The 27503-nt window shown below is 66.7% G+C and overlaps 2 protein-coding genes across 2 annotated transcripts; both read right to left on the bottom strand.

Moving 5' to 3' along the window:
* Positions 1-2444: 2444 nt before the first annotated feature.
* Col6a1 (collagen type VI alpha 1 chain) lies at positions 2445-17495 on the bottom strand. The gene is made up of 34 exons (XM_078044811.1): positions 17264-17495; positions 16494-16623; positions 15412-15612; positions 15094-15253; positions 14720-14848; positions 14617-14637; positions 14403-14423; positions 14277-14321; positions 13904-13957; positions 13668-13712; positions 13537-13563; positions 13113-13143; positions 12641-12780; positions 12448-12510; positions 11759-11821; positions 11619-11672; positions 11493-11528; positions 11140-11202; positions 9816-9878; positions 7905-7967; positions 7669-7731; positions 7357-7407; positions 7143-7178; positions 6893-6955; positions 6735-6800; positions 6317-6352; positions 5897-5933; positions 5718-5726; positions 5218-5351; positions 4818-4927; positions 4547-4730; positions 4268-4448; positions 3907-3936; positions 2445-3790 (listed from the first exon to the last, which is right to left on the bottom strand). Exons 1-34 carry the CDS (start codon positions 17358-17360, stop codon positions 3168-3170), a joined length of 3129 nt encoding a protein of 1042 aa, XP_077900937.1. The 5' UTR covers positions 17361-17495; the 3' UTR covers positions 2445-3167.
* A 144-nt stretch (positions 17496-17639) lies between these two features.
* Positions 17640-22521, bottom strand: LOC120890426 (uncharacterized). Its single transcript, XM_078044810.1, has 2 exons — positions 17972-22521; positions 17640-17857 (listed from the first exon to the last, which is right to left on the bottom strand). Exon 1 carries the CDS (start codon positions 19831-19833, stop codon positions 18871-18873), a length of 963 nt encoding a protein of 320 aa, XP_077900936.1. The 5' UTR covers positions 19834-22521; the 3' UTR covers positions 17640-17857; positions 17972-18870.
* Between the last annotated feature and the right edge of the window lie 4982 nt (positions 22522-27503).

Here is a 27503-nt window from a genome sequence, read left to right as displayed (position 1 = left end):
TGGGGCTTCATCTTGGTGGGGTAATGCTGTGTGTAGGAACTGCAGTGATGGTGGTAGGAGTGTCCCAGTGCTGGGGCTCCATCTTGGTGGGGTCAGGCTGTCTGCAGGACCTGCAGTGATGGTGGTAGGAGTGTCCCAGTGCTGGGGCTCCATCTTGGTGGGGTCAGGCTCTCTGTAGGACCTGCAGTGATGGTGGTAGGAGTGTCCCAGTGCTGGAGCTCCATCTTGGTGGGGTCAGGCTGTCTGCAGGACCTGCAGTGATGGTGGTAGGAGTGTCCCAGTGCTGCAGCTCCATCTTGGTGGGGTCAGGCTGTATGTAGGACCTGCAGTGATGGTGGTAGGAGTGTCCCAGTGCTGGGGCTCCATCTTGGTGGGGTCAGGCTGTCTACAGGACCTGCAGTGATGGTGGTAGGAGTGTCTCAGTGCTGGGGCTCCATCTTGGTGGGGTCAGGCTGTCTGTAGGACCTGCAGTGATGGTGGTAGGAGTGTCCCAGTGCTGGAGCTCCATCTTGGTGGGGTCAGGCTGTCTCTAGGACCTGCAGTGATGGTGGTAGGAGTGTCTCTGTGCTGGATCTCCATGTTTGTGGGATTAGACTGTCTGCAGGACCTACAGTGATGGTGGTAGGAGTGTCCCTGTGCTTGATCTCCATGTTTGTGGGATTAGACTGTCTGCAGGACCTACAGTGATGGTGGTAGGTGTGTCTTTGTTCTGGATCTTCATGTTTGTGGGATTAGGCTGTCTTTAGGAACTGCATCAATGGTGATAGCATGTCTCAGGTGTAGATCTCACTCTTGGTGGGGTTAGGCTGTCTAGAGGACCTGCAGTGATTGTGGTAGCAGGCTCGGGTGCTGGAGCTTTATATTTTGTATTAGCCCTTGGGTTAGGAGCGTCCCTGCCTCCTGCCCCATGTTGCACTGTCTGCAGAATCTGCACTTGGACTGGCTTTTTCATAGCTCATTTTCCAGTTAAGGCATTTTTGCCTTTTAATTTAACTGCTCAAATGTATAAAATGTCAACCTGGTTCACAGAGTCAAAGGCTGAAGAGTCCCTGGGGAGGCCAGCTGCTTGTGCTTTGGCATCTGCTCCCTGCTGCATTCTGCTTAGTCCCTGGGGGACTCTCAGATGTGCCCGTTTTCTAGAGAGAGGATTATGTCCTCTGCTTCCCTGCCTATCAACTCTGGCTGGAGATCGTGGCGTTTCATCCGCTCCTGACAGAACTGGTTTTCATGGCTCTGCTGTGGTTTCCAGTGGTGTCTCACATAGGTGGTCCCTGTCCTCAAGGCTGCAGTTAAAGGCATGCCATGACGAATCCTGCTGTGGGGGACCCTTGAGGCCCCGATCCCTTTGAGGATAGGGTCAGCTGCCATGAGAAGTGTGAGGCCCATGGAGGACAGGCCCTTCCCCTGGGTGCCCGGTGGGGTCTGTGTGGTCATCTGGCCCTGGTGGCCCACAGTCCCTCCTGTCTGGGGTCCCTGGTGGCTGCATGGGCATTCAGGAGTGGGGGATCCTGAGACAAAGATGCCATGGAGGTGCATCAAGTAGATGTGTGGGTGACCAGCAGGGGCCTGGACAGCAGGGCAGGGGGTCTCTTCAGAGAGCATTGAGAAGAGCGTCTGGAGCCCTGCCCTCCTTCGGGGCCAGAACTGCCGTCCCTGAAGTGGCCACTACAGTAGCCTCCAGTCTCCTTTCTAGCTCCTACCCAGGCATGTCCAGATGGCCGAGAGCCTTGTCCAGGCTGTCTGCCTGGTGCGTGTCCTTGGACACTCATGGGCCTCTCAGTGGATGCTCTTGTGTTATCAGCCCAGTTTATGGTCAGGGGGACTGAGGCGGGTGGGGTGGGGCGGGCCATGGGCCTGAGGCCGCTCCTCTGCTGCCCTGCCTGTGTGCTCTCTGTCCCCGAAACCTAACCCAAGGGCTAGTCCCCCTGTAGGAAGGTCCTGGCCATGCAGTGAGGCCCTCGGGCCAGGGGCATCCCTGCCTCCTGCCCCTTGTCCCACTGTCCCTGCCTCCTCTCCTGCCCCAAGGCCCTGGAGGGGGCCTAAGCAAAGGGACCCTGGGACTATCATTCCTGCCTCTGCATGGCCTCCCTTCTCGTGCAGTGGCCCAGGGCAGAGGCCTCCTGGAGGTCACCGTGTTTCATCCTGGGGACCTCCTGGGGGACAGCCCTGTCTCTTTCCCAGGCCCTGGACTCCGATTCCTTCCAGAGAGCAGGGCGGCAGCTGACCACTCTGGGGCTGGATCTGTGGAATGTGGTTGCACCCAGCCTCTGGAGACCTGGTCCCCGACCCTGACCTGGATGCTGGGCCTCCCCACTCTGCCTGAGAATGGGCTGAGATCACTGTCACACCTCCCTGGGCGCCACGGGCAGCGTTACGGTGCTGTCCCACCGAGGCAGCACCTCCCCGCCTAGAGGCCTTCGAAGCACAGTCCAGCAGGGAAGAGCCAGAGAGGAGTGGAGACCTTTATTAGCAGAGATCACGGCCTGGGGCAGGGCCCAGGGAAACAGGAAAAGGACAGGCCAGCCTAGGGGGGCAGGCCACATGGGAAACTTGGAGAGGACAGGCCAGCTGAGGGGGGACAGGCCACCGGTGCGGCATGACTGAGGAGGGCCTGGGCTGTCCTTGGGGCACTCCTCGGCTCGACCGGCTCTGCTCAGTGGCCCTGCAGGCAGCACCTCTGTCCTCAGAACAGCCCAGTGCTTTGCCGTCCTGAGCTTCACGGCCCGAGGGCCAGGGCCGGGGTCTGCCCGGGTCGCTGGGGCACCTGGTTAGGGGGAGGCGACCCCTTGGGGGTGGTGCTGGAGAATCTGCAGAAGGAACTCACAGTGCAACACCCCCGGGGCGAGGGGCAGGGCCACCAGGACCGAGTGTGGGTGCGGGCGGAAGAAGACCTTCTGTGGGACTTAGAGGACACCAGCGGTCATCTGGGGAGGAAGGAGGCCAGCGGGACGGACACAGCCAGGAGGGGAAGGGAGGCCTGCGCGGCCGAGGGAGGGGGTGACCGACACCACCCGAGCAAGCTGTGGAGGCCCAGGCCCAGCTCGGGGGCCCGGTGACGGCAGAGCCCCGTCTCCCCTGGACGTCTCCCTGTGGTGGCCAGGATGACTCGGTCCGGCTCTTCCTGCTGGCTCTGGGGGGCATGCGGAGAGGCCTGCCGTGCCCATGCCCTAGCCCTGCGCCACCTTCCTAGACACTGTCTGGTAGAAGACACCACGCAGCAGGGCCTGGTAGCTGGGCACGCGAAACAGGTGGCGCTCTCCGAAGGCCACGTCGTACTCGGCCGTCTTGCCAGTGACCAGCACGCGGATGTGGGGCTCATTGACCTGGTGACCCACCACCACCACAAAGACCTCGATGCCCGCCCGCTGGGCCTCTTGCACGGCCTTCTCGATGGCCGCCGCCGTGGCCCCCTGCGAGTTGCCGTCCGAGAACAGCAGCACCTTCTTCTTGGCGGCTCCCGAGGAGGCCTCACGGTAGAAGCGTGTGACGTAGCTCAGGGCATCGTTGACATCGGTGGCATCATTGAAGAAATCCATGCCGTCCACCACGCTGGCCAGCACGGTGTAGTTCTGCAGAAACTGCAGTGCGCCCCGCCCAGGCCTCTGCTGGCCAGGGCCGCTATACTGTACCACCGCCACCCGCACGTCCTGTGAGGGGTCCGCCCGGCCGGCGGACAGGAAGCGCTCTGCCAGGCGCTTGGCGAAGTGCCTGGTGGTGTCGAAGTTGTGGCTGCCCACGCTGGCCGAGCCGTCCAGCAGGATGGTGATGTCGGCCGGGGCGGAGAAGGTGACTGTGGGGCGGGGGAAGGCAGCCGTGAACACCAGGCCCCGACAGCTCCGCGGGCCGGCCACAGGGTGCTGAGCCTCTAGGCACCCTGCCCTCCCCCACACCAGCCCTGATACTGACCTGGGCAGGTGTAGTCTGGACACTTCTTGTCTGCAAAGAGAAGACCCCACACACGTGGACCTCCGACCCCACGACCCACACCCACCCAGGCTTGGTTCTTCCAGGAGGGCAGGCCCCTGACTCGGGAGTGGCAGAGGGTCCCCAGGCTCCATTCCTGGTCCTCACTCCTCCTGAGCTTGGGGACACTGCAGCTCAAGGGGCAGCATGGTCTGCAGGCAGGGGCTCCCTGCCGGGCTGCGGACCAGGTGCCTGTGCAGGAAGGCCCGAGTCTGGCACGGGCAGTCTGTCTGCTGACCACGGCCTCCGTGGAGCCCCTGGCCCTCCTGCCTCCTGCCCGCCGGGGTCTGAGCGGCTCTCCCACCTATGCATATCTGGGCCGTGATGTTCTTCAGGAAGGCATCGTCCAGCAGCTCTGCATAGTTTTCCTTCTCCAGGGAGATGCCCGGCCGGCCCGGGGACGACAGGCCTTGGCAGGAAATGACGTTGAGCTGGTCAGAGCTCGCGACAAAGCCAAACACGTCCTTGATGCCCACAGAGACCACCTGAGGACGGAACGGGGGCACGGCTCAGAGGCTCTCCTCCCCAGGCAGGAGCCCAGTGGCAGCACACTCCCCAGTGGCTGTGGCTGGTGCCTGCCCACCTGGATGTCGGGGCCACAGAGCACGCTGAGTGGAGTGGTATCCCTCTGGGTGTCCGAGCGTCCATCGGTGATGACCAGGGCGATGCGGTCATTCTGGGTGGGCGGCAGCAGCCGGTCCCGGGTGTACTGCAGGGCCTCGCCTGTAAAGGTGCCGCCCGCCATCCACTGCAGCTTCTTGACGGCTCTGCCCGAGAAGAGGGCCAGGCTGGTCAGGCCGGGCCAGGCCGGGCCGGGGGGACTGGGCCAGGGGCTGGGAGGTGGCCCCACTCACTCCTTGAACTCCTGGGCATTGCGGATGTTGGGGCTGCGCAGGTCCACGTGCTCCTGCATCTGGTTGTGGCTGTACTGCACGACGCCAGCGTGCGACTGCCCGGGCTCAAACTGCGGGAGGACCAGGCGGCAGCTGGGAGCCTGCCCCATGCCTGGCACTGTCCCTCCGGGGGCCAGCCGGCTCACAGGGCCACGCAGGCCCAGCACGCAGCCCTCCCACCATCTCCCTTGAGGGTGGGGCTCTGGGAGCCCCCGAGCTCAGGCCAGGCCCTAAGAGCAGGGGGCGCAGCACCCGATGGGGCTGGCGGGCCTGGCTGGTGGGACGCTGGGTGCGCTTCCTGCACGGCGAGATCTGGACCGTCCAGCCCCCGGGGTGCCTCGGCAGGGGCTGCGGGCCTCACCTTGACCAGCTCGTCCCTGCTCAGCCGGTCAATGACCTTGATGATGAAGTCCTTGGCGATCTCAAAGTTCTGCAGGCCGATGCTCTCGGAGCTGTCCAGCACGAAGAGGATGTCGATGGGGCCACACTTGCACTCTGGGGGCGGGGGGCGGTCAGCCAGGGCCTCTCCCGACACGGAGGTCCTGCTGGCCCTTCCTGCGGCTCCTCAGCAGGGGCCTCGCCCGCCAGGCTGCTCCCGCCCCTGTCCCCCACTGGATCCCAGATCCCATGGGGAGCAAGGGCAGGACAGGGGTGGGCTCCTGCCCCAGGCTGCCCAGGGTATCTGCAGCTGCTGGGAAGGAGTGGAGGGGACCGCAGCACCCACAAGGGTGCAGGCTGCGGTGGCCCTCGGGAGGGGATGGGTGGCAGGTGTGGTCACGGCTCCGTGGCTGCAGATGGGGCTGGTTCCATGGCCAGCAGAAGCCCTTGAGTTACCCTAGTGGGGGGCGAAGTGGCACTCACCGCAGCAGGCTGGAAGAAGAGGGGGGGTTACAGGAGGCAGGACTGCCCACTGCTGCCCAGGGCCCTACCCGCCTGCCCACCCTGCCCCTCCCTGGGCAGAGACCCCTCTGGAGTGCAGCGGCGGGTGCTGGGCTGGCGGGAACATGTTCTCATTAGGACGCTCATTCCAAGGTACTCACAGCACATCTTCATGATGATGTCCAAAATCTCACATTCCTGGGGGGAGAGGGGGACAGTGGGCAGCTCTGGGCTGGGGCATCCTGGTCACCCCAGGACCTCAGGGTGCCCACGCCATCCTGGATATGGCTCTGCTGCCCTGGGATAGTCCCCTGGTTCTGGACGAGGGTTCTCATGACCCAGGTGCCTGCTCTGGGCAGGCACTGACATGGCACTGGACAGTCACCAACACATGACCACCACATGTCCCCCAGACCATCACAAATCCCCTGGTCACACTTCCCTCATGGCCACCGAGCACCCCCTGTGGCGTCATACGGGGCCAGCTCCCACAGCCCCTCTGTACAGTGATCATGACCACACGCCAGCCCATGGGCGTGCAGTGGTCAGGCTCAGAGGACAACCGCAGAGTCCCCACTTACGTCTGGCCCGGGGGGTCCTGTGCTTCCTGGAGGTCCCTGTGGGGGCAGATAGAAGAGGGCTTTGATGGGGTGGTGCCTGTCAGAAGCCCACGAGTTCTGCGGGAAACCACTGCCCACTGCTGGCCCTGCCAGGCCTGTCTGGTCAGGCCTTCTGAGCTCGACCTCCTCCTGCTGTGGTCCAGCCGCCCACAGGGTTTGCCCAGCAGGGGATGTTTCCTGCAGGTCCAGATTCACCTGGTCCCCACCTCAGGGTGCCACGCCTCCTGGACATGGCTTGGCTGCCCTGGGACAGGGCCCTGGTGACCATCCCTCCCCAGGAGCCACAGGTTCACAGAGCCCCCTGGGGTCCGCTGTCGAGGCCCCCGGCCGCCCACTTACTCCCTGCCCCCCCTCTCAGCAGCCCCCTCGCGTCACCCACCTGCGGGCCCTCGGGGCCTCGGTGCCCCTTTGCCCCTTTGACGCCGCGAGGTGCGATGTCGTTGTTCTGGAGGGAGGGAGTGGTCAGTGGAGGCCAGGTGCATCCCCAGGCGCAGGGCCCGTGGCCCACCCAGACCCCTGAGGGCTCGCCCCACTTACATCCTCGCCAGGGTCCCCAGCTTCACCCTCGTCCCCCTTGAGGCCGGGGTAGCCTTTGGTGCCCTGCAGGGGACAACACTGAGGTCAGCAGCGTCTTGGTGGGGCGGGAGGGTGTGGGCACGGCTGGGTGTCCCTGGGGCCACCAGGAGTGTGCGTGCCAGCACACACGTGTCCCCGTGGGAATGCGGGCGTGCGGGGCCCACGTCGGTCAGGCGCCTGCGTCCCACACCCTGGACCCGGGGGTACTCACGTTCAGCCCAGGGGGGCCCCTGCTGCCTGGGTAGCCCTGTGGGGACGATGGAGACGGTCACACGGGTTCACACACAGGAGGGAGGCCAGCCGGCCATGGCAGGGGGACGGGGTCCAGGCCCAGCAGCGGCCCCGCTCCCGAACCCCCCAGCCAGCGGAGGCCAGGGCCAGGCGCCGAGGCAGCCCGGGGGACCTGGGGTGGCCTGGGCACTTACGGGGAAGCCGGGGAAGCCCTCGGTGCCGTTTCCGGGGGGGCCGTCTTCTCCCTGGGGGCAGAGCACCGTCTCGGGGCCGGCAGGGAGCACGGCGGTCCCCAGCGCCCTCCTGCCCGCCTGCGGGGGCTCCCTCCCCGGGAGGCCGTCCCTCCCCGGGAGGCCGTCCCTCCCCAGGACTGGCTGAGGTCCTCACACGGGCAGCCAGTCTGGATGCTCCTGTCGGTCACAAACCCCAGGGTCAAGCCAGGGCTGGGGCCTCCAGGGCTCTGGACGCTGGACAGCAGCCCACAGGGCTGTGCCCTAGACACTCACCCTTTGGCCCATCAGCCCCGGGTCTCCAGGGGGGCCAGCGGGTCCTGGGGCTCCTCTGAGACCCTAAGGAGAGGGAGGGTGACAGCCAGGTCACACACTGGGGCCCAGAGCGGAGCACCCCCGAGGGAGCCAGGGTCGGGGCAGGACGGGAGCCAAGTCCCTCTGGCCAGGTGTCCTGAGCTGGAGGCATCGGGTGGACACTTGGGGCTGGCTCCTCGGGAGGGGCAGGTACTCACCTCAGACCCTGGGGGACCCTCGTCACCTCGGTATCCTTTAGGTCCGACGGGGCCAGGCTCACCCTGAGAGATGGAGACACCATGGGACCCCTCGCTCCCTGCCCGGGCCCAGCCCCTCCCTGGCCTTCCTCGTGTGACCGCCAGGCACCATCGGCACACGGAGGATCCAGGTCCCACCCTGAGGGGAGACACCAGACCCTTGGGCGCCGCCACAGGTGGGGATTTGGGTGCTGATACTGGGATGTGGTCAGGTCAGGCTGCCCGCCAAGGCTCCCCCGTCTCTGTTCAGCCCCCCGGGCGGCCCTCCTCTGGGGCCTCTGCAGGCCAGGGCAGAGGGTGACGCTCAGGCTCTGGCCGGCCACAGAGGCAGCTCTGGCGGGAAGGGTCCTACACCCCCCACCTCAGATGGCCCTGCCCACTCAATTGTCCAGCCCCTTGATCTCTAGACCCCCAAACACAAGGGTGGGGACAGCTTGGGTCTCTGCCTGAAATGCAGGACCCGCCCTGCCCAGGTTTCCATGCATCCCTGAAGCCCCAGCGCTGGCCTGGGGCAGGGTCTCCAGAGCTGCCCAAGGCCTGGCCACCCTGAGCCCACCCTGAGCCCACCCTGGACCCCGGCTCTGCAGCCTGCTCCTGCTGCAGCCCCCAGGGTGAGTCTCAGTGCCCTGAGCACCTGACACTGCAGCCAGGCCAGAGGAAGCACAGGAGCCCACCAGGCTGGTCATGGGTCTGCCCTCTGTGCTGGCCACATCAGGTGTCCCCCAAGGAGGCCCTGCTGGGCCAGCCTGGTGCTGGTGCCGCACTGGCTCCTGCATGGCCTCTCCCCGAGCCGTGGGTCTCTGGACCTCTGCTGGTAGCAGGAGCCACTGGCCTTGACGTGGTCCCCACCCTGACCATGCACACAGCTGGGCCTGGCCAGCTGCTGCCCCTGCCTGGTGTCAGCATGGCACTGTCAGCAGGCTGCACCTGGCCTTGTGGAGAACCAGCAGCCCTTCAGCTTGGGCTCACAGTGGACGAGATCCGGCCTTGGCATGTGGGAGGGGACCGGTGAGAGGGTGCAGAGGCGGCCCTGGGCCCAGCCAGTGGGGAGCAGGAGGCCTGTTCTGGTGGGTGCCACTGTCCCCATGAGAAACTTGATACTCGCAGTTTTCAGGGAGCAGGTGACTCACTGGTGGGCACCTCTGGGGCACCCAAAGGCCCCACCAGTCCTGTTGGGCAGCCCGCTCCTGGTGGAGCAGGGACCACACCTCCATGGGTGGGTGGGCCGCGGGCAGGGGAGGCCGGCAAGGCCCCGAGAGAGGGGAGGTGCTTCCCGCGGGCTCTGGGTTCCTGGCTGCTCTCCTTGGACTTGAAGAAGCACCGTTTCCCAGAACGTCCCCCTCCGGGGCCATGGCAGCGCCACTTGGGCCAGCGGTCCTCACGCCTCCCCAGCCTGGGCCTGCTCTTGCTGGAGTGGCCAGCATTGAAGCAGCTGCCCTGCCCTCCTCACCTCTTTCACCATGGACTGGGCGCCCCAGCGGGCTGCAAGCTCCTCTGTCCATCAAGCAAACTGCCAGCAGCCCAGGTGCTCACTGTCAGGGCCACCTGGAGGCCTCCAGGTGTCCCAGGGAGAGTGGCTACCCCCAGCAGCACCTGCTGCCAAGTGACCAGGGCTGCCAGGTCCCTGTGCCCCTCCGCTCCCCGAGCACCCTCTCCCCACAGCGAGGGGGTCAGCGTCTGGGGCCTCTGTTCCCATCTGTCACAGGCCACAGGAGCTGGTCCCTCCATCACCATCAGCACCAGCTGGTCCAGGTGGCCACGCTGCCCCTGCAGCTGACGGGGAGGAACGTGGTGCCCAGGGGGACCCACCCCCGGTGGTGGGGGTACCAGCACACTGTGCCTGGGCAGGTGGCGCTGGCGGCCGGTCCCTACCGGGTCTCCAGGGACGCCTGCGGGGCCTTCTCTCCCTTGGTCTCCTTGGGGTCCAGCTTCACCCTGGAAAGAATTAAGCCCATGAGGGTGGCATTGGGCCCTGTGGCTGCCCCCAGTGGTGGATGGCTGCCCTGTGGCCGGAGGCCAGGTGGTCATCAGGCAAGGGCTGCAGGAGTCTAAAGGACTCGGGGCAGGCAGAGCCAGGCAGCCAGGGCCCACAGTGGGCACTGGGACTCACTGTCCTTCTCAACACTCCCCTCCTGGCCCCTCATACCTCTGCCAGGAAAGAGGCCCAGGTGCATGGCCTGGGGTGTCCTCCCATTTTCTCAGGAGGCCACTGAGGAGGCCAGCAGCTTGTCCTGAGCCCCCAGAGACTGCCCCCCATTCCCCTCTCCCAGGGCTCTGAGGCCCAGCCTGGGAGTGGCCCCTGGCCCTGCTGGGCTCTGTTCAGGAGAATCTGCAGCCTGAGTGGCCACTGTGAGAGGGATCTGGGTGTCCTGTGCTGGGACAAGACGAGGGCATTGTGTCTGCAAGGGCAGATGGGCACTGCCTCTGAGGCCTGGTGCTGTGCCTGACACCTAGGCTGTCCAGCAAGACGCACAGGGGCCCACCCTGGGTACAGCCGCTGCCCGCCGTCACAGGACAGAGAGCCCCACACTGCCTCCTGGACATGCCGGCCATGGAGGCACACAGCTGGTGGGGCCCAGACTTCCCGCTAAGCCACCCTCAGCGCCGACCGCTGGGATTTTGATCCAATGTCTCACTCCTGAAATTCTAACAAAGAAGGCCCCCCAAGAAGCCAGGATCGGGTGGGGGCCCAGCCGGCTGAGCTGCTCGTCCTGGTCGAGACTCTCTGGCCGCCAGGTGGGGCGCTGGAGGGAATGCCTGGTGAAGATGGCTGAGCACCGTGGCTGAGCGCCGTGGCTGAGCGCCGTGGCTGAGCGCCGTGGCTGAGCGCCGTGGCTGAGCGCCGTGGCTGAGCGCCGTGGCTGAGCACCGTGGCTGAGCACCGTGGCTGAGCACCGTGGCAGCTCTGTCGGGAGGGCATGGATAGGGACCAACAGGTCCTGGAGACCAACCCGTCCATCCTGCCACTCTGACCAGGAGGGGACTGGTTCCTGTCACCCTCCACAGTGACTTTGCTCTCCTGGCCTCCCCAGGACCCTCAGCTGCTCCACGGAGGACCCTGGGCCCTGGGGTGACCACACGCAGGCACGGCTGCCTGGCTTATGCTGGAAGCAGAAGGGCCACTCTGGACAGCAGGTCTGTGTGGTGTGTCCCGAGGTCCTGATGCCCATGGCCCAGCCCCAGGACGGTGACTTACTGGGTCTCCTCTTGGCCCCCGCATGCCTGGGGTCCCCCGAGGTCCTCTTTCTCCAGGGCCACCCTGCATGGAGGAAGGGAAAGCTCTGGGCAGGATCTCACTGGGCAGGTGGGCTGGAGGCTGGTGGTGGTCTCCAGCCACATCATCCCAGAGGCTGGGCCCTGCTCCTCTGCTCCCACCGGCCTCCAGAGAGCTTGAGGGACCCGAGGCCCAGACACGGCCCACAGGACGAAACCCCGGCAGCAGCTTCTCTGTCACACCCGCTGAGACCCTCCAGCCCCCACAGGTGCTGTGGACCTGCCCAGGGGGCATGGCCTCTGCGGGGGGAGGAGGGCGAAGCCCTGTGGACTCACCCTCTCTCCGGGGGGGCCGTCCGGTCCTGTGTTCCCCTGGTGAGGGAGGGACAGAGAGGTCAGCTTGGGTGCGGGAGGGACAGAGAGGCCAGCACAGCCCTGGGTGGGGATGGGCCAGGGGCTCACCTCGTCACCAGCCTCTCCTTTCTCTCCAGGGGGACCAGGCTCTCCAGGCTCACCCTAGGGAGGACAAGGGTACCACCATCTGCCCAGGTCCTTGGCCGAGAGCCCCGTGTCCATCACACCCCGGCTCACGCGGTCCTCACCTCGTCTCCCGGTGGCCCTGAGTTTCCGGGTCTCCCAGCCTCCCCATCCGCTCCAGGTGCACCCTGGGGAAGGTCAGAGGGGTCACAGACGCTCGATGTTGGGGTGCAGCCCCTGGGGGTCACACCAGACCGTCCTGGGAGGAGTGGCCCCGTGCCCACCCTCCTCACCCAAGCTCAGTGCGTGCTGACCAAGACACGTGAGCCCCAACTGGACTCTTGGGCTCCACAACTGCAGGAACCTCCTGGACCATCAGGTTTGCCTCTCAGGTCCAGCCCCAACCCCTGACCTGACCGGGAAGGGGTCCACGCCCTGCAGCCCTGGCCTAGAGGGTCGTGTGCAAACTCAAGGACGAGACCCCAAACCATTTGTCCTCACATCTGGGGCAAAGTCACCCCTTAAACCTCCCAGTCTTCTGGCTTCACTGATGAACCCCAGAGAAACCCCACAACAGGACTGTGGGCTTCCACAGACCCGAGGCCCTCCACTGGGCTCCCCTGCTGGGCTACCAGGGTCCTGGACTTGCACCACAAAGGGAGGATTGCGGGGCGGGAAGCTGGCCTGTGGGCCTATGAAGACTGTTTCCCACCTCCCTGTCCTCACCCTGCTGCCCCGACCCTGACCAGGGAGGCTGGAGCCTGTGCGCGGGGCAGAGCGCTCCCAGAGGGCCTCACGGGCCACGGCCACTCACCTTCTCTCCCTTCAGGCCAAAGGCGCCGGCGTCTCCCTTGGGGCCGGGGGGGCCTTGGGCGCCCTGTGAGAAGTCAGCAGGAGACAGGTCAGGGCCAGCGGAGGCCGTGGGCATCCCGGGCGCACCGCCCGCGGCACAGTGTGGGCAGACTCGCAGAGCCGTGCAGGGGGCAGGAGGGCGGGGAGAGACTTACATCAAACCCTGGCGAGCCCTTGCACCCTGGAAGGCCTGGGTACCCCGTCTCCCCCTGAAGGAGGGAAAGGGTAGGAGGTGGTGGGCTGGCAGCCCGAGGCCCATCGGCTGTCACCTCCCTGGCTCCGGCCCGACCAGGGCCTCCAGGAGAGCCTCCCCTACCACCCTCTGAGCTTAACTGGGCAGCTTAGGGTCCCCTGGGACCTGGTTCTTGACAGGAAATACCCACAGGTAACACCTCGTGGCTTCGCATCACCAAGTCCTCTGGGAGTGTCCACCCTTGAGACCGCCCCTGCTCGTGGGGAGGGGTGGACAACTGGCTGTGCCCCTCCTCCCACCCAGCCCTCCGGTCTCTCGTCCAGCTCCAGGGGACCCAAGGGCTACAAGGTGAGTGGGCGGGTGCTGTGGTGGGGGCCCTCCTGGGCCTGGCCTTTCTCCAGGCCCAGGAGGGCCCCACCACAGCACCCGCCCACTCACCTTGTAGCCCTTGGGTCCCCTGGAGCCCTGCGGAGACAGGAAGGGAGAGTGAGAGGTGGGGCCCTGCCTGGCCTGGCCCCCACTTCAGTCCCGCCCAGCAGACGTGGTGGTGCAGGGAGCCTGGCAGAAGGCCCCTGGTACTGCAAAGTCACCCCTGAGCCCAAGGGAGTGCCCGCCACGGCGGGTGGGGGTCCAAGGAGAGGAGGTGGACAGGGAACCAACGAGGAGCACAGCCTGGGTGGGGTGACAGTGATGGGCCCTGGTCCCCAGCCCTTGCTGGCCCAGGGCCCAGTCCTGGAATCAGCCTCCTCCTCCCAGGTGCGCGGGTGGCGAGGGGCTGGGGCCGGTGTCCCCAGCGATGCCCATGGTCCAGGAGGGGTGCATGCTGCTCCATAAAGACGGTCCTGAGGCCCCACTCACCTTCTCCCCACGGCTCCCTTTCTCTCCCTGCAGAGGAAGCAGGGAGGGAGGGGGTCATGGCCCTGCGGGGGCTCCGGGCAGGGCCATGACCCACCCAGACCCGAGGGCCACTCTGGAGGAGGGGCACGCACCTTCATCCCCTGGTACCCGACTGGCCCGAGGTCCCCGGGTCTTCCCTGGAAGAGAGGAGAGGTCAGACACCCCTGCAGGGAGCACCAGGCCCCCAGCTGGCCTCACCCCTCAGGCCCTCTCAGGCCTGGGTCCACGCCACTGGTGCTCGGCAGCCACCCTCCTTCTGGAAGTTTCTTCAGTCCACTCCCCAACCTCAGGCTTCCCATTCCCACCCCAGCCAGGGGCGGGCACTCACAGGGTCTCCGGCTTCTCCCTTCTCTCCTGGGAGGCCTGGCTTGCCTCGTTCTCCCTGGAGGACAGGCACAGCGGGTTAGGAGCTGGGAAAGCCCGCAGAGACCTGTCCAGTCCCTGAGGCTCAGGCCTGTCCACCAGGCCAGCAGGTGGTCCAGCACACACGCCCACAGGGAACCCCGGGCAGGCGGTGGACGTCTCCCAGGGTGTGAACGCTGGCCACTGACCGAGCTCAGGTTCACCTGAGCTGCGGCGCTCAGTCTCCCGCCCCACCCCACCCAGTCCACGCTCCTTCCTGGACCCACCCGCTGGGCCAGGCGCGGAGAGGGACGCAGGGTGCGGTGCCCGACACGAGCAGGGGCAGGTGCGGCACTCACCTCATACCCAGGGTCGCCCCGGGGCCCGGGTGGTCCTCTGGCGGGCTGCAAGACAGGGGGGGTCAGCTGGGAGCTGGGGGGGGGCCGGGGGCGGGGCGGGGCGGGGCGGGGCGGGGCCACACTCACCTGGCACTCGAAGGAGCAGCACTGCGAGGGGAAAGCACGGACAGAGCGGTCAGAGGTCAGTTCGTCGCGGGAGGCGCAGGAGCGGGCCTGCGCACAGGCCCCGCAGAGGCCAGGGAGGCGCGGGGCGGGGCTGGGGGCTGGGGGCTGGGGGCTGGGGGCTGGGGGCTGGGGGCTGGGGGCTGGGGCGGGGCTGGGGCGGGGCGGGGGTTCTTACCACTTGCTCCACGTTGTTTTTCTGAAAGGAAAGGGGGACCAGGTTACCCTCTGCCCCGGGCGCTGGCCCCGCGCGGCGGGCAGGCGGGCGGGCGCGCGCTCACTATCATGTCCACGATGGTGTCGATGGTCTGACTGATGGCCTCCTCCGCGCCGCGGCTCTGTCCCCAGTCTGCCGCGGTGAAGTTGCGCCGGTACGTGTGGTCGGTGGCGATGATGCTCAGTCGCGGCTCCTGGGGGCAGCGGTGGGCACGCGTGAGGCCGGGGGCTGGGGCGGGCGGCCGGGGGCGCAGGCCCGTGCCGGGTGCTCAGCGCTCAGCCTCCCGCTAGATCCTGTCAACGGCGGGGGCCACGTGCTGGAGGGTCCCCACCCCGGGCCGCACCAGGGCCCTGGCAGGTGCCAAGCATGTGCAGGCCGTGCGGGGTCTGTGGGCAGGTGGCGCCCGCCCACGTGTCCAGGGCCCAGGAGGGCGCTCACCAGGTGGTCGGGCGTGATGGCCACGGAGAAGACCTTGATGCCCAGGTGTTTGGCCTCATTCACGGCGTCCTCCAGGCCCCCACACGGCTCCTTGTAGCCCTCCAGTGGGTGCCCATCGGTCACCACGATCAGGTACTTGTTCTCCTTCAGGTGGGAGCCCCTGGAGGGCGGCCGTGGGTGCTCAGGGTCGGGACCCACAGAGCAGAGGCCCGGGCAGGGCTGCTGCCTCTGTCCTGACCATATAGTGCTGAGATGGACAAGTTCTGGGGGGGCCACATCTTCCCAAAAGCCTCAGCTTCCAACGCCAGGACCACTCACCCGATGAGCAGCTCCTCCAGCCCCTTCTTGATGGCGCAGTCAGTGTAGGTGCCCTTGCCGAAGTACTTGACAGCGTCCACGCTGGCCTTGAGCTCATCGCGCCCGCTGGGCATGCGTGTGAGCCCGCGGATGATCTCCACCTCGTCGCTGTAGTGCAGGGCGCCCGCGTTCCACACCAGGTTGCGGTCACACCGGTAGTACCTGCAGACCACACAGCATCCTCTCAGGGCCACAGCCCTGCCCTGGGAGGTGCGCAGTGGGCGGGCGTGTGGGCAGGGCAGGGCAGCTCCAAGTGGCACACTGGAGTCCCCATGTGGATTAGAGAGCACGGCCGGGGGCTCTCAGTCTCACAGGTGGGGAAACTGAGGCAGGAGAGTCTGAGCGGAGGGATCAAGGACACCCCCAGGGGGCCTCTGAGTCACCCGGCTACTGCAGAGCTGCCCCCCAAGGACAGTGCACACCACCCCTCCCTCCTCCACCTGGTCAGCTGGTCAGCAGGGATGGGTGGGGCCAGGGCTGAGGCCTGCACTAGAGGAGCCCATGTGACCCCCACCAGGGGTCCCTGTCACAGGAGGGGGCAGGGCCTGGCTCTTGGGGCACACACCCGCCCTGTCCACTTGTGTCCCCCGCTCCCCAGTAGATCCACAGATGGGCAGGACAGCAGTGGGTGGGTGTGCCCTCCCCATACCCAGAGCCCTGCGGGGGACCCCAGAAACTAGGCAGATGGGTGGCAGGAACTAGGGACTCGAGGGAACCAGGCCCTGGGCAGGGGTCTGCTGGCTCACATGGGCGAGGCAGGGGGTGGGCCCAGCTGGTTAAGGGGCATCCAGGCAGCAGGCCGCTCACCTCAGGGCCAGGTCCCTGAACCCACTGGGTTTCCTCCGGGGAACTTCAGTTCCTCCTGAGTCCCCTCAGCCCCCTGTTGGCCAGGGCTGCCCCAGGCCAGCACTATGTCACCCCCAGGCTCTTGCCAGCTTCTGCACCGGGACCCTGGGAGGGGCTGGGCAGCCTCTCAGACGGAGGGTCAGGCTCTGCCTGCGTCCCCTGAGCCCCCACACAGGACAGCCATCGGTGTGCCATACCTGTCTCTCAGGTTGTCGATGAAGCGCTTGGTGAAGGACTTCACCTTGTCCACCAGGGCCCCGTAGGGCTTCAGCCGCAGGGCCACACTCTCAGAGGTGTCCAGCACAAAGAACAGGTCCACGGGGCAGTCTGGGCCAGGAAGGGTCTGTGAGCTGGGCCAGTGCCCACCTCCTGCAGGCCAGTGGCTCCTGCTGCCCCCATCCCCCAGCAGCAGGGCCGTGGGCCACAGCTCCCAGCCCCAGGGAAGAGGCCGGCCAGCAGGGCGGGTGAGGCGGACACACAGGCCTCCTGCCTGCAGCCTGGGCCTGGGCTGCTCAGGACTGCTTCCCGCTAACTTTTCAGGTCGAATCTGAAGCCACGGGGCATGACCTCAGCCAAGGTCATGTCGGCGGGTCTCCCTGACTGTAGGCCGGCTGCCAGGTGGGTGGTCACAGGGGTCAGCAGCAGTGGGCCCAAGTCAGCCCTTCACAGGAAGAGATGGCTGACCAGGAGTGAGGGCCATTGGCTCCCTGGGAGTGGTCCCTCTGGAGTGTCCCAGCTGCGCGTCCTCCTGAGAATGGGCTGTGACTGGAGCCCAGGCCCTGGTGGGGACCTCGTCGGACACCTAGCTTCCTGGAACAGGGAGCAGGCTGGGAGCCTCAGGCCCCCGACACTCTACTCTGTGGCTCTTGGCTCTCCCGCCAAGGTCGGGCCGACGGTCTGGACCCCGTGTCCCTCCTGTCCCTCCCGATGCAGCCAGCTGGAGCCAGCCTCGCAGCAGGACACTAACCTTGGAAGGCAATGGCCCTCGCGGTCTCAGGGATGTCCTGGGCGGCCACCCACCAGGCCTGCAGGAGCAGGGGCAGCAGGGCCTGGGCCGGCCTCATGTCTCGGCCGGCCTGGGGCACCACTGAGGAGGGCCGGCGTCAGGGTGGGCCTGGGTGGACTGCAGAGGAGGGCTGTCTTCCTCAGCGCTGCTCGCTGCTCCGAGGACCAGAAGGGCGGGCGGCGGGCGGAGGGAGGGGCGGGGGCGGGGCGGCCGGCTGAGTCACACTCCTCCCGCCCACCCGCCGGCCGCAGACCTCCCAGAGCTGGGAAGGCAGCAGCCCCTCTCCCCCAAGGCCCTGGACGCCATGGGACTCATGTGCCCCCGGCTTTCCCTGAGGGCGCCCGTGGGGGGCCAGGGTCTGCCAGCCACCGTGGTTTCTCCTGGGTCGCCCACTGTTTAGGGGAGCACATGTGTGGGCAGAGGGCACTCGGGCTTGGCCCAGAGGAGATTCCAGAGTGCCGGGGCTCCTGATGCTGGCCGTCCTCAGCCCAGCGCCTTATGACGCCAAGACCCACGAGACAGGACGGAAGTTTCCACACAGCGACCGCTGAAGGGCTGCAGAGGAGACCCTTTAAAACCCAAGCTCACTCCCGGGACCCCCAGCCGGCCTCTCCTGGGCCCACCCTCCCTCAGAGTGCCACCTGAGTCCCCGCCCCCCACCTGACCCACCCTGGCTTCTGAACATGGCCGAGGCCTTGGAGCTGCCCGCAGGGTGCTGAGCAGCAGCCTCGGTCGCTTCACACTTAGGGCACCCAGGGCTCCCAGGCTGGGCGTCGAGCAGGGGAGGAACGGGGGCCACAGCATGTGGACCCCAGGACAGTGGAGTCCCCCCAGGGCTCTGGACACCTGCTGGTCCACTGAGGCTGGAGCACCCTGTGCAGAGGTGACCTGTCCTGGGAGCCGGGCAGCGAGGCTGGCCCAGTCTGAAAGGAGGGGCAGGTGGAGCCTGTCACCTTCCGTGGGGGGACAAGGGGCCCCCTGGTCCCACCCTGAGTCTGCCTGCCCCAGGGGCCTTTCCACGTCTGCTGCAGGACACACCCTGGCACAGGCCTGCAGTGGGGGCTGGCAGCCAGAGGACCTGGTGGCACCAGGGCTCCTCCGGCCAGCACCCCTCAGTGCACATGCCCACCCCTGCCCACCCAGGCTGCCACAGTCATCCCGGGAGGCCTCTGGGGAGGGCAGGCCCAGGGGCGCCTCCCACCCTCCAGCTGCGCCAGGGCCCCTCCAGAGGCTGTCTCCAGACGGTGCAGGCCGCAGGCCCCCGGAGCAGACAGCCCCATAGCGCCCAGAGCGGGGCCACTGCTCGACGTCCACGCGCTCCCCTTGGAGTGGCCCTGGTGATGGCAGCAGCCACACGCGCCCTGCCAAGGGAGCACAGGCGGCTGTGGAAGACCCGTGCCCCAGTGCCGTCCCCCAGCGTTCTGCCCCTGCTCCCACCCTCCTGTCCTGTCCCTCTGTCTCCCTCTGTCCCTCTGCCTCCATCTCCCTCCCTCCAAGCCCACCAGGGCCCCTGGGCTGCCCGCTGGTCTCGGTGCCGTGTCTGCCTCCCAAACCAGAGCCAGGCCAGGTTAGAGAGGCCTGCCCAGTCCTGCTGCCTTGCCGTCCTGGGCAGCCTGGCCTCGGTGGGGGAGGCACTGCCTCAGGATGGCCAACAGCGCACCAGGGGTGGGCTGCAGTGTGCCTGTGTCCAAGGGCAGAGGGGTGGCAGCCCACCCTCCCCTCCTGCTGACAGGGACTTGGGCCCCAGGCAGGTCCTGGCCTGAGGTCCTGAGCCCGCCTGGGGCGGAGGTCTTTGTCCCTCTCTGCCTCTCACCCCCAGCACCACCTGGCTGGGCCTGCGTCCTGGGCAGCACAGGGAGAGGGGCAGGTGCACTGGCAGGACTGCACTGGCAGGACTGCCCGGTCAGGGGAGGCTCCAGGAGAGAGGGCCGGGCCCTGGAGGAGGCCAGCCTGGGCTGTCTGGGGGATCTGCCCCTGGCCTCTGAGGACCCCCAGAACCAGGTCCATGGGCCCCTGCGGAGGCCACAGTACCAGTCGGGGCTGCCTGGGCTCCTCTTTCCCCCCAGCTCTCTGGGCTCGCGGGCTCCCGCAGTGGGCACAGGAGAGAGGAAGGAACCCGCCCTGTGCAGACCCCTCAGTGGGTGGAAGGAGGCTGCAGGGAGGCCCCCGGGCGAGCGGAGCTGGGCCTCCCTGGAGCGCCCACGGCCTGGGTGCCCAGCTGCACCTCCTGCTCCGGGGCCTGCAGGTGTGGAGAGCCGGTGTGTGGAGACCAGGCTGTAGCCAGTCGGGCCCTGGGGTGTGGCCGGGGCTCTGGGTGTGTCGGCTAAAACCCGTTTTACAAACGCCGGCCCTGTGCTCTGAGAAGTGAAGCTCTGAGTGGGCCAGGTGGAGGGTCCCTGCCTCAGGGCCGCCACTAAACAGGGCACCCTGCAGGGTGGGCAGGGCCAGGACCAAGGGACTTTCTGAAGGGGCAGTGGGGGTAAGCAGGGCAGGACGAGAGGACACCAGGTCAGGAGAGGGGTCCCGCCCATGGCCCCGGCTCCGGTCTCCAGCCAGGGTGCCCTGGTGGGTGTTGCCCCTTGGGCAGCAGGAACCCCTACCAGGCCTCATTGACCTTGCAAAGAGAGAGGCCCCGGAACCTCCAGGCGCAGGCAGTGGCCCTGTGCCCAGCCCAGAGTTCCTCTATGTCCTGAGGCCTCACAGTGCCTGTCCACAAGGACAGCACACAGCTGCACACCCCCGGGCTGCCCGCGCCCTGCACGCCGAGCCTCCTGCCATGTGCTGGGTGCTGATGGTCAGCAGCACCCTGGACACCCGGGCTGCCAGCGCCGCCCCGCCACGGGAGCTGGAGGATTAGGGCCTGCTCTGGACACGCCACATGACTCGGGGAGTGAGAGCGGAGCCTGTGGTGGGGCTGGGCGTGAGCCCAAGGACGGGTAGTCGGGTGCCCAGAGCCCCATGCAGTGGGTGTGGTACCAGGAAGCCGCCTGGGTGGGGACACCTGGCCCCCCGCGTCCGGGGCTCAGGACGTGCTTTATTTCCTTTCCCGGCCTCCACTGGTCAGTGAATTTTCCTCCCAACTTAGGAGATGATTCATCAGGGAAGACGCTGTTTTCCATGGCTACACACGGTTTCCATGGCGGCCTCACTGCGGAGCACCCCCACGGGTCCGCGGGGGACGCTGCCCAGGCCTCCTGCCTCCCCCACCCTGGCGCGGACTGCGGTTCTCCTCCCGTCCAGGAAGCCGTCCCCTGGGCGGCTCCTCCATGAGGGGCCCTGCAGTCTGCCCGCCAGCTTGGGCCACGTTCGAGGGCACCAGGGACAGGTGGCTCCTGTCTCCCAGCAGTGGTGGCCAGCTGCCCAGTGAGTCACCAGGGCAGAGCAACATGAGGGGCCTATCCTGCTGCTGGGCAGCACTGGCCACAGCGGCCTCAGCACTGGTCGGCACTGGTGCACCACCTTCCTTCTGGAGCCCCGGTGCCTCCGGGTGCCAGTTGGCAGGGAGCCACCTCAGTGGCCGGGGCTCCCAGGAGAGGCAGCCTAACAGGGCCGCGGGTGGCCAGCCAGGGAAGGAGCACGAGCCGCCATCCACGTCAGAACCAGCAGCTCAGGGTGGCTGGCGCCCTTGTTGGCGCGGTGCGGGACACCTCCCCTGGTCCGGACAAGAGGCCAGCCAGCAGAGCCCAGTGGACATGCGTGCTCACTGCGAGGGCCATCCTGCTGACTGGGCAGTCACGGCCAACACGGCTCCTTCGCAGCAGCTCCCACTGAAGTGTCTGGGCACAGCCTGAAGGCTCAACAGCAGGGGTGCCCACTGAGTCCAGGCCCGGCGACAGTCCTGGGCCACGGCTGCTGTGCACAGCACGCCCGCCCTGGCCCACGCCCACCTCAGGAGTTCCCCAGAGCGCACAGGGTGGCGTCCTGGTCTGTCCTGGAAGGGTCTCTGGGTATCAGGGGACAGAGGGGCCCACCGTTCCCTGGGCCTGTGCCGCGGCCTCTGTAAGTGCTCCCAGATGCAGGCAGTTAGTGCAGAGCCCTTGGCCCGCCCCCTCCCGCCAGCTCGGAGGCAGCGATGAGTGGGGCTGGCGGGCTTCCCCGCCTGCGCCTGGCCTAACTTATTTCTCTTCTGTTCCCTAAAAGCTGAGGCTCCTGTTTTCTGGTGAGAACCAGACGCGGGGGCCCTGGTTGTGCACCCAACTCTTTCAGAGAGATGGCCCCAGGGTGGGGCTGGGCCTGATGCCAGTGGAGTCCCCTGCTGGCCACAGGGCTCCAGGCTGAGGCTATCTGGGGCTGGTGGCAGGCCATGTGCCCAGGGCAGACGTGCTGGGGGCTTTGGTCAGTTGGAGACCCGAGCCCCCTGAGGAAGGCAGGGGGACCCCTAGAAGATGGCCCGTCCCACCCCCACTGGTTCCTAGTGGAAGTTGGTCATGGAGCCCCACCCGGGCCCTCGCCCGGCAGTGCAGCCCTGAGGGCTCGGTGGACACGCAGCGCCCACCCCCCAGGTGGACACGGATTCTAGGTAGAGGCAGGAGCCGACATCTAAGCCGGGAGCATGTGCTGCAGGACGTGGCGAGGCCCACGGGGCAGGACCCTCGGGACGCAGGAAGGGGCTCCTCAACCAGGCTGGCCACCCCTCCCTGGCCCCGTCCCACTGCCTGGGCCTGGAGACCCCTTCAATCTTGTCTTCTCTGCAGAGTTGGGGAGCTTGGGGTTCACGTGGCCTGCCAGGGCAATAGACAGTCAGCAGGAGGTGGCCATGGCCACTCTGCTGGCCGAGGTGGGTACCTGGGTAGAAGCCTCAGCGTGGCGCCACAGAGCTGGGCACCTATCCTGCTCACCAAAGTCCCCAGAGTCCTGGCAGGGAGCCCAGAGTGGGCTGAGTGGGCAGGCCAGGTGCCCTGTGGAGGGCAGGACTGGGGTTGTGTCCAGGGGTTCTTGGGTAGGCCAGGAGCCTGACTCAGGGATCTCTTGACCCAGAGGCCTTCCAGGGAAGCCTGTGTGCTGGGGAGGGGCTGGCCATGTGCCCATGCAGGGCCCTCTGCTGAGGCCGCTGCCCTGAGACTGGCTGCAGCACCCCAAAGACATGCAGGGACCCTTGGAGACACTGACCCAGCAGGACACCTTCCCTTCCCGAGTCTCCGCAGGGACGCTGCCTGGCACACGCGGGCCAGCGGGGCTGGGCCCCGAGCTGGACTGGGGCTGGAGGGGTTAATCTTCTCCATTACCTCACGCTGGCCTCTTCTGCTGGCCTCTTCTGTGGAAAGAAAACATCTGGCAGGACGGAGCCTGGGGGAGAGGCCTGCTCCCTCTCCAGCCAAGCACAGACTTCGGCAGAACTGGGGCCCCAGAGGAGGGGCTTCCCAGGAAGCACGCACAGCTGGCCGCCTGGCCCCAGAGCTCAGGCTCCCGGAGCCTGGCCAGGGCGCCCAGCATTCCTGGAACCGGAGTCACTTCCTGTCCGGCACCAGGGGCTCAAGGGAAGCTGCATGGGAGACGCAGCTGCCTGGGGCATGCTCGGGACCCCCGTCTGGCGTGGGGCTCCTGCCTCCCCTTGGACTGGGGCTCTGCTAGGACCCACGGGTGGGGTGCACCCTGCCCCCCTGGGCTTCACACCCGCTTACCCCCCCTTCATGTAGGGGCTGCAGCCGCCAGCCAGCCAGTTTCCATCCCAGAAAGGTGGGGTGTGCCGGGGCGGGGGTGGCAGGCCCTCCCCCTGCTGGGCCTGGGATCCGGGTTTCCCTCACCCCCACGCTGGTCCTGGCCTGGACAGACCTGCTCCTGCCCCTGTGGTGCTGGGCTAGAGGACGGCCCTGGCCACACCCCACCCAGGGCCACCCGCATCAGCTGGATCCAAGGGCCCAGGTCACAGGAAGATGAGGCCAGAGCTCCCTCACCTGCTGAGCCCTGGGGAGAAGGGGTGCCCCCACCCCTGCAGGGGACAAGCACAGGTGACCCCAGTGCTAGAACTGCGGCCAGCACCTTGGACACACAGGATTTCCACACGGGAAACGGGGCCACAGGGCTTTCTGACCCTGCTGTGGCTCAGAGAAGCTGTGAGCCCTGCCTGCCGTGGCTTGGCGGAGGACAGCAGGAGGCAGGGGCAGTCTGCGTGGGTCCCAGCTCTGTCACCCACTAGCCCTGTGACCTCTGGCCAGGGACATGAGATCCTGGAAGCTGGGGCTCCCCAAATTGGGAACAGAAACCCGGCTGGCGAAAGCTGGTGGTGGGATCATGGTAGCAGCCCCCTGGGGGCCGAGGTCCACCCCTTCGGGGGTAGAAATTTTCTTGGTGGACACAGGGAGCTGACGGGAAGACCACCCAGCCTGCCGCCCCACCTCTGGTTTCCTTCCCCAGGGCATGTGCTGGGGGCAGGTCTGTGGTTCTCAGGAACGCCGGGGCCTCCCACCAGACCCGGAGCGTGGGCTGAGAACAGGGCCGTGCGGTGCCAGGGGCCTGCTCCGCTCCACTCCCTCCTGGGAGCCAGGACTGGCCCTTCTGGGGTCCCCGCCTAGTCCAGTGGGAGCCCTGGAGGAGGCCCCCGGGAGCCAGGGCCTGGAAGCCCCCACTGGGTGGCAGAGGACTTGGCTTGTAGGTCCCAGTCTGCTCAGTCCCTCCCCCCAGGTTGTGGCCTCACTGTCATGGGGTGCAGCCCAGGAGGGGTCAGGCGCCCGTGCCCCTCTCTGATGCAGTTCAGGACAGCTGCAGTATGCTGTGGGCAGGGCGGCCTCGGAGGAGAACCCAGATCGGGGCAGCTGGCCAGTTTCCTGCCAGGGTCCCAGCCCGGATTTCAAGGGCAGGGTCACAGCTCAGCTCAGAGGTGGGGCCTGAGGCCCGAGGCTGGCCCTGCAACAGGCTGGACTCCCATGGGCACAGTGTGGCTGTCGTGACCTTGACAATGACAGTAGGAAGGTCCCAGGCAGGCTGGGGACCCCAGGCCCTGGACACAGCCACCAGCAAGACACAGCCCCTGCCTTGGGGACCTGCAGCCCCCAGAGGGCCCAGACTGCAGCCTGGGGCCACTGTCCAGAGCAGGGAACCACAGGGACCACGAGGCCATAGGCTCTGAGTGGGAGGGGCAGGGCAGGCTCCTATTTGGTCCCCACTCCCCGTTTGCCTTCAAGGCGGTAGGCTCTGCTCCCCAGCCCCTCCTCCCACCCTCTCCCCTGCGCTGGGTGGAGGAAGCTGGCCAAGTGGTGTTGCTGGGCAATCGTGGGTGGGGGGCGCCCTCTGCTGCCCACCTGGCAACAGTGCTGGATGGACGGGACCCAGACCGGGGCAGCCCTGCCTCCCTGCCTCCTGCTGCCTGCCTGCGGGCCTGGGGGTGGGGGACCTCCCACCCGCTGGCCTCTGTTACTGGCCAGGCTACCAGGCAGAGGTCAGCAGGCTCAGCCCAGGGATGCAGAGAGCAGGTGACAGCCTGTGTTTGGGTCACCTGGCTCAGCTGCCCCCAGGCTCGCACCCCCACCACACAAGCCTGCCGTGCAGAGAAAGCCAGCCCTGGCGCTCGCGGAGCCCCCGTCACCACTGCGCTGGACCCTGGCCATGTCCTGCGCCCATTTCCTCTGAGCCAGGCGGCAGTCAGACAGCAGGAACCTGTCTGTGGGCCCTGCGAAGCAGGGTCACTAGGGAGGGTGGGCTCTGTGAGCAGTGTGCCCAGGCTGGGGGGCCGAGGCGGCCAGCATGTGCCTTGCGAGGGTCCACCCCTGCGAGGACCCAAGGGGGCAACTCACTCGCCTTCCTCTGCAGGTGAGGATCAGGGAGTTGAGAAGGCCAGTGACGCCCATGGCCTCCGGTCGGGCTCCAGGTGGCCAGACCAATCCCTGTGGTCCCTGCTGGCCTTGAGTCCCTGGAGGGCAGGGCTAGCAGGTGGGCAGCAGTGGCCTGGACATCCGAGAGTAGGGCTCACACAGAGACACGGGTCATTGTCGGGAGCAGCCCTGGGTAACACGCCTTCACGTCCTGACCAGGGGCAGTCCTGACCAGGGGCTCATTACTGACCAGGGGCTCATTACTGACCAGGGGCTGTCCTGACCAGGGGCTTAGTCCTGACCAGGGCCTGTCCTGACCAAGGGATGTCCTGACCAGGGGCTGTCCTGACCAGGGCCTGTCCTGACCAGGGGCAGTCCTGACCAGGGGCAGTCCTGACCAGGGGCTCATTACTGACCAGGGGCTGTCCTGACCAGGGGCTTAGTCCTGACCAGGGCCTGTCCTGACCAAGGGATGTCCTGACCAGGGGCTGTCCTGACCAGGGCCTGTCCTGACCAGGGGCTGTCCTGACGTAGGGGCAGTCCTGACCAGGGGCAGTCCTGACCAGGGGCTTAGTCCTGACCAGGGGCAGTCCTGACCAGGGCCTGTCCTGACCAGGGCCTGTCCTGACCAGGGGCTTAGTCCTGACCAGGGCCTGTCCTGACCAGGGGCTCACTACTGACCAGGGACTGTCCTGACCAGGGGCTCACTACTGACCAGGGCCTGTCCTGACCAGGGGCTCACTACTGACCAGGGGCTCACTACTGACCAGGGCCTGTCCTGACCAGGCGCTGTCCTGACCAGGGGCTGTCCTGACCAGGGCCTGTCCTGACCAGGGGCTGCCTGAGTCAGGGGCTGTCCTGACCAGGGGCTGTACTGACCAGGGGCTGTACTGACCAGGGCCTGTCCTGACCAGGGGGGCTGTCCTGACCAGGGGCTGTCCTGACCAGGGCCTGTCCTGACCAGGGGCAGTCCTGACCAGGGCCTGTCCTGACCAGGGGCTGTACTGACCAGGGGCTGTACTGACCAGGGCCTGTCCTGACCAGGGGGGCTGTCCTGACCAGGGGCAGTCCTGACCAGGGCCTGTCCTGACCAGGGGCTGTACTGACCAGGGGCAGTCCTGACCAGGGGCAGTCCTGACCAGGGGCTGTCCTGACCAGGGGCTGTACTGACCAGGGGCTGTCCTGACCAGGGGCTGCCTGAGGCAGGGGCTCTGGCCAACGGCTCCATTTCCTAGTGACTTGGGCATTGTCCCAGCGTGGAGAGCAGGGCGTGGCTCCAGGTGTAGACGTCACCTGTGGGCGCTGAGCTACACTCCCATGTCCCTTGTCATCTCCCCTTTGCCTTTTGGGGATAGAATGTTCCGTGGAGCCTCCCCTGTGCGTCCCCATGTGAGACGGAAGAATTCGGGTGGCTCTCTCTTTCTGCGGACCCTTCCGGCCACAGAGCCGGGAACATTGGAAAGGAATTCCTTGTCTGCTGCTCTCTTTGTCGACGTCTCGAGTTACTGGAGTCGAACCCAGCACAGGTCCCCCGCTCGGACGGGTGGCCATAGGTCCTGGGGAAGGGCAGGGCGGAGCGCAGCTTCCAGCAGGCAGGTGGCTCTGGAGAGGAAGGGAGAGGGGCTGGTGGTCAGCAGATGCCATCTGCACAGCACGTGGTCCTTATGACGGTGGCCCCAGGGCTGCTCCTGCCATCACCATTTACACTTGTGGAATCAGACCACCAGAGGCCCCCAGGCTGCCGGGCACCCAGAGCTGGCCGGCAGGGAGGCCAGCAGGGAGGCCAGCAGGGGAGGCACGGTGGGGAGGCCAGGTCACCTTTGCCAGGCAAGAACGGGGTGTGTGAGGCTGGCCCCTGGAGTGTCGGTGCCTCCTCAGGTGTGACGCGTGGACAGCTGTTGAAGTCCCGAGCACGGTCGGATTCCCTCTGCTCTCCACCCTCCAGTAGCTCACCATCTAGCAGATCTGCCCCCCATCTGCCCTCTGACGAGGCTCGGTGGAAAAGCACTCGTTTCAGAGGCCGTCCCTCACCTGGCACTTCACAGCATGGCTTGCTTCCCACTGTGCTCTCCCGTGGCTCTGCCATGGCTCTGCCGTGGCTCTCCCGTGGCTCTCCCATGATTCTGCCGTGCCCCATTCTTGTGCCTCTGTCTGCCCCGGCCCAGTTGTGATGGCAGGTGTCTCCAGCACAGTCTGGGAGGGGTCAGTGGCCTCCCCGCTGCAGCTGCCTCACCCTGCTTTGGAGAGGCCCGGCCCCCGTGGAGTACCTGGCAGCGGGACCACAGGGTCACAGGTGCAGGTGTCTGCTCAGGAAGGAGCCCTGGGTACCACTCACGCACCGCTGTGGGGTCCATCCGAGTGCAGACATCTGTGGGTTTCCAAAGACAGGGGCCTGCTGCTTCCTGACCAGTGTGTGTCAGTGCTGGCTGGACACAACTATCCCCATGTCACCA

The sequence above is a fragment of the Ictidomys tridecemlineatus genome, chromosome 3, assembly GCF_052094955.1.
Source record: "Ictidomys tridecemlineatus isolate mIctTri1 chromosome 3, mIctTri1.hap1, whole genome shotgun sequence".
In the NCBI taxonomy this organism is placed as follows: Eukaryota; Metazoa; Chordata; class Mammalia; order Rodentia; family Sciuridae; genus Ictidomys; species Ictidomys tridecemlineatus.
This window is presented reverse-complemented; position numbering and strand designations above follow the sequence as displayed.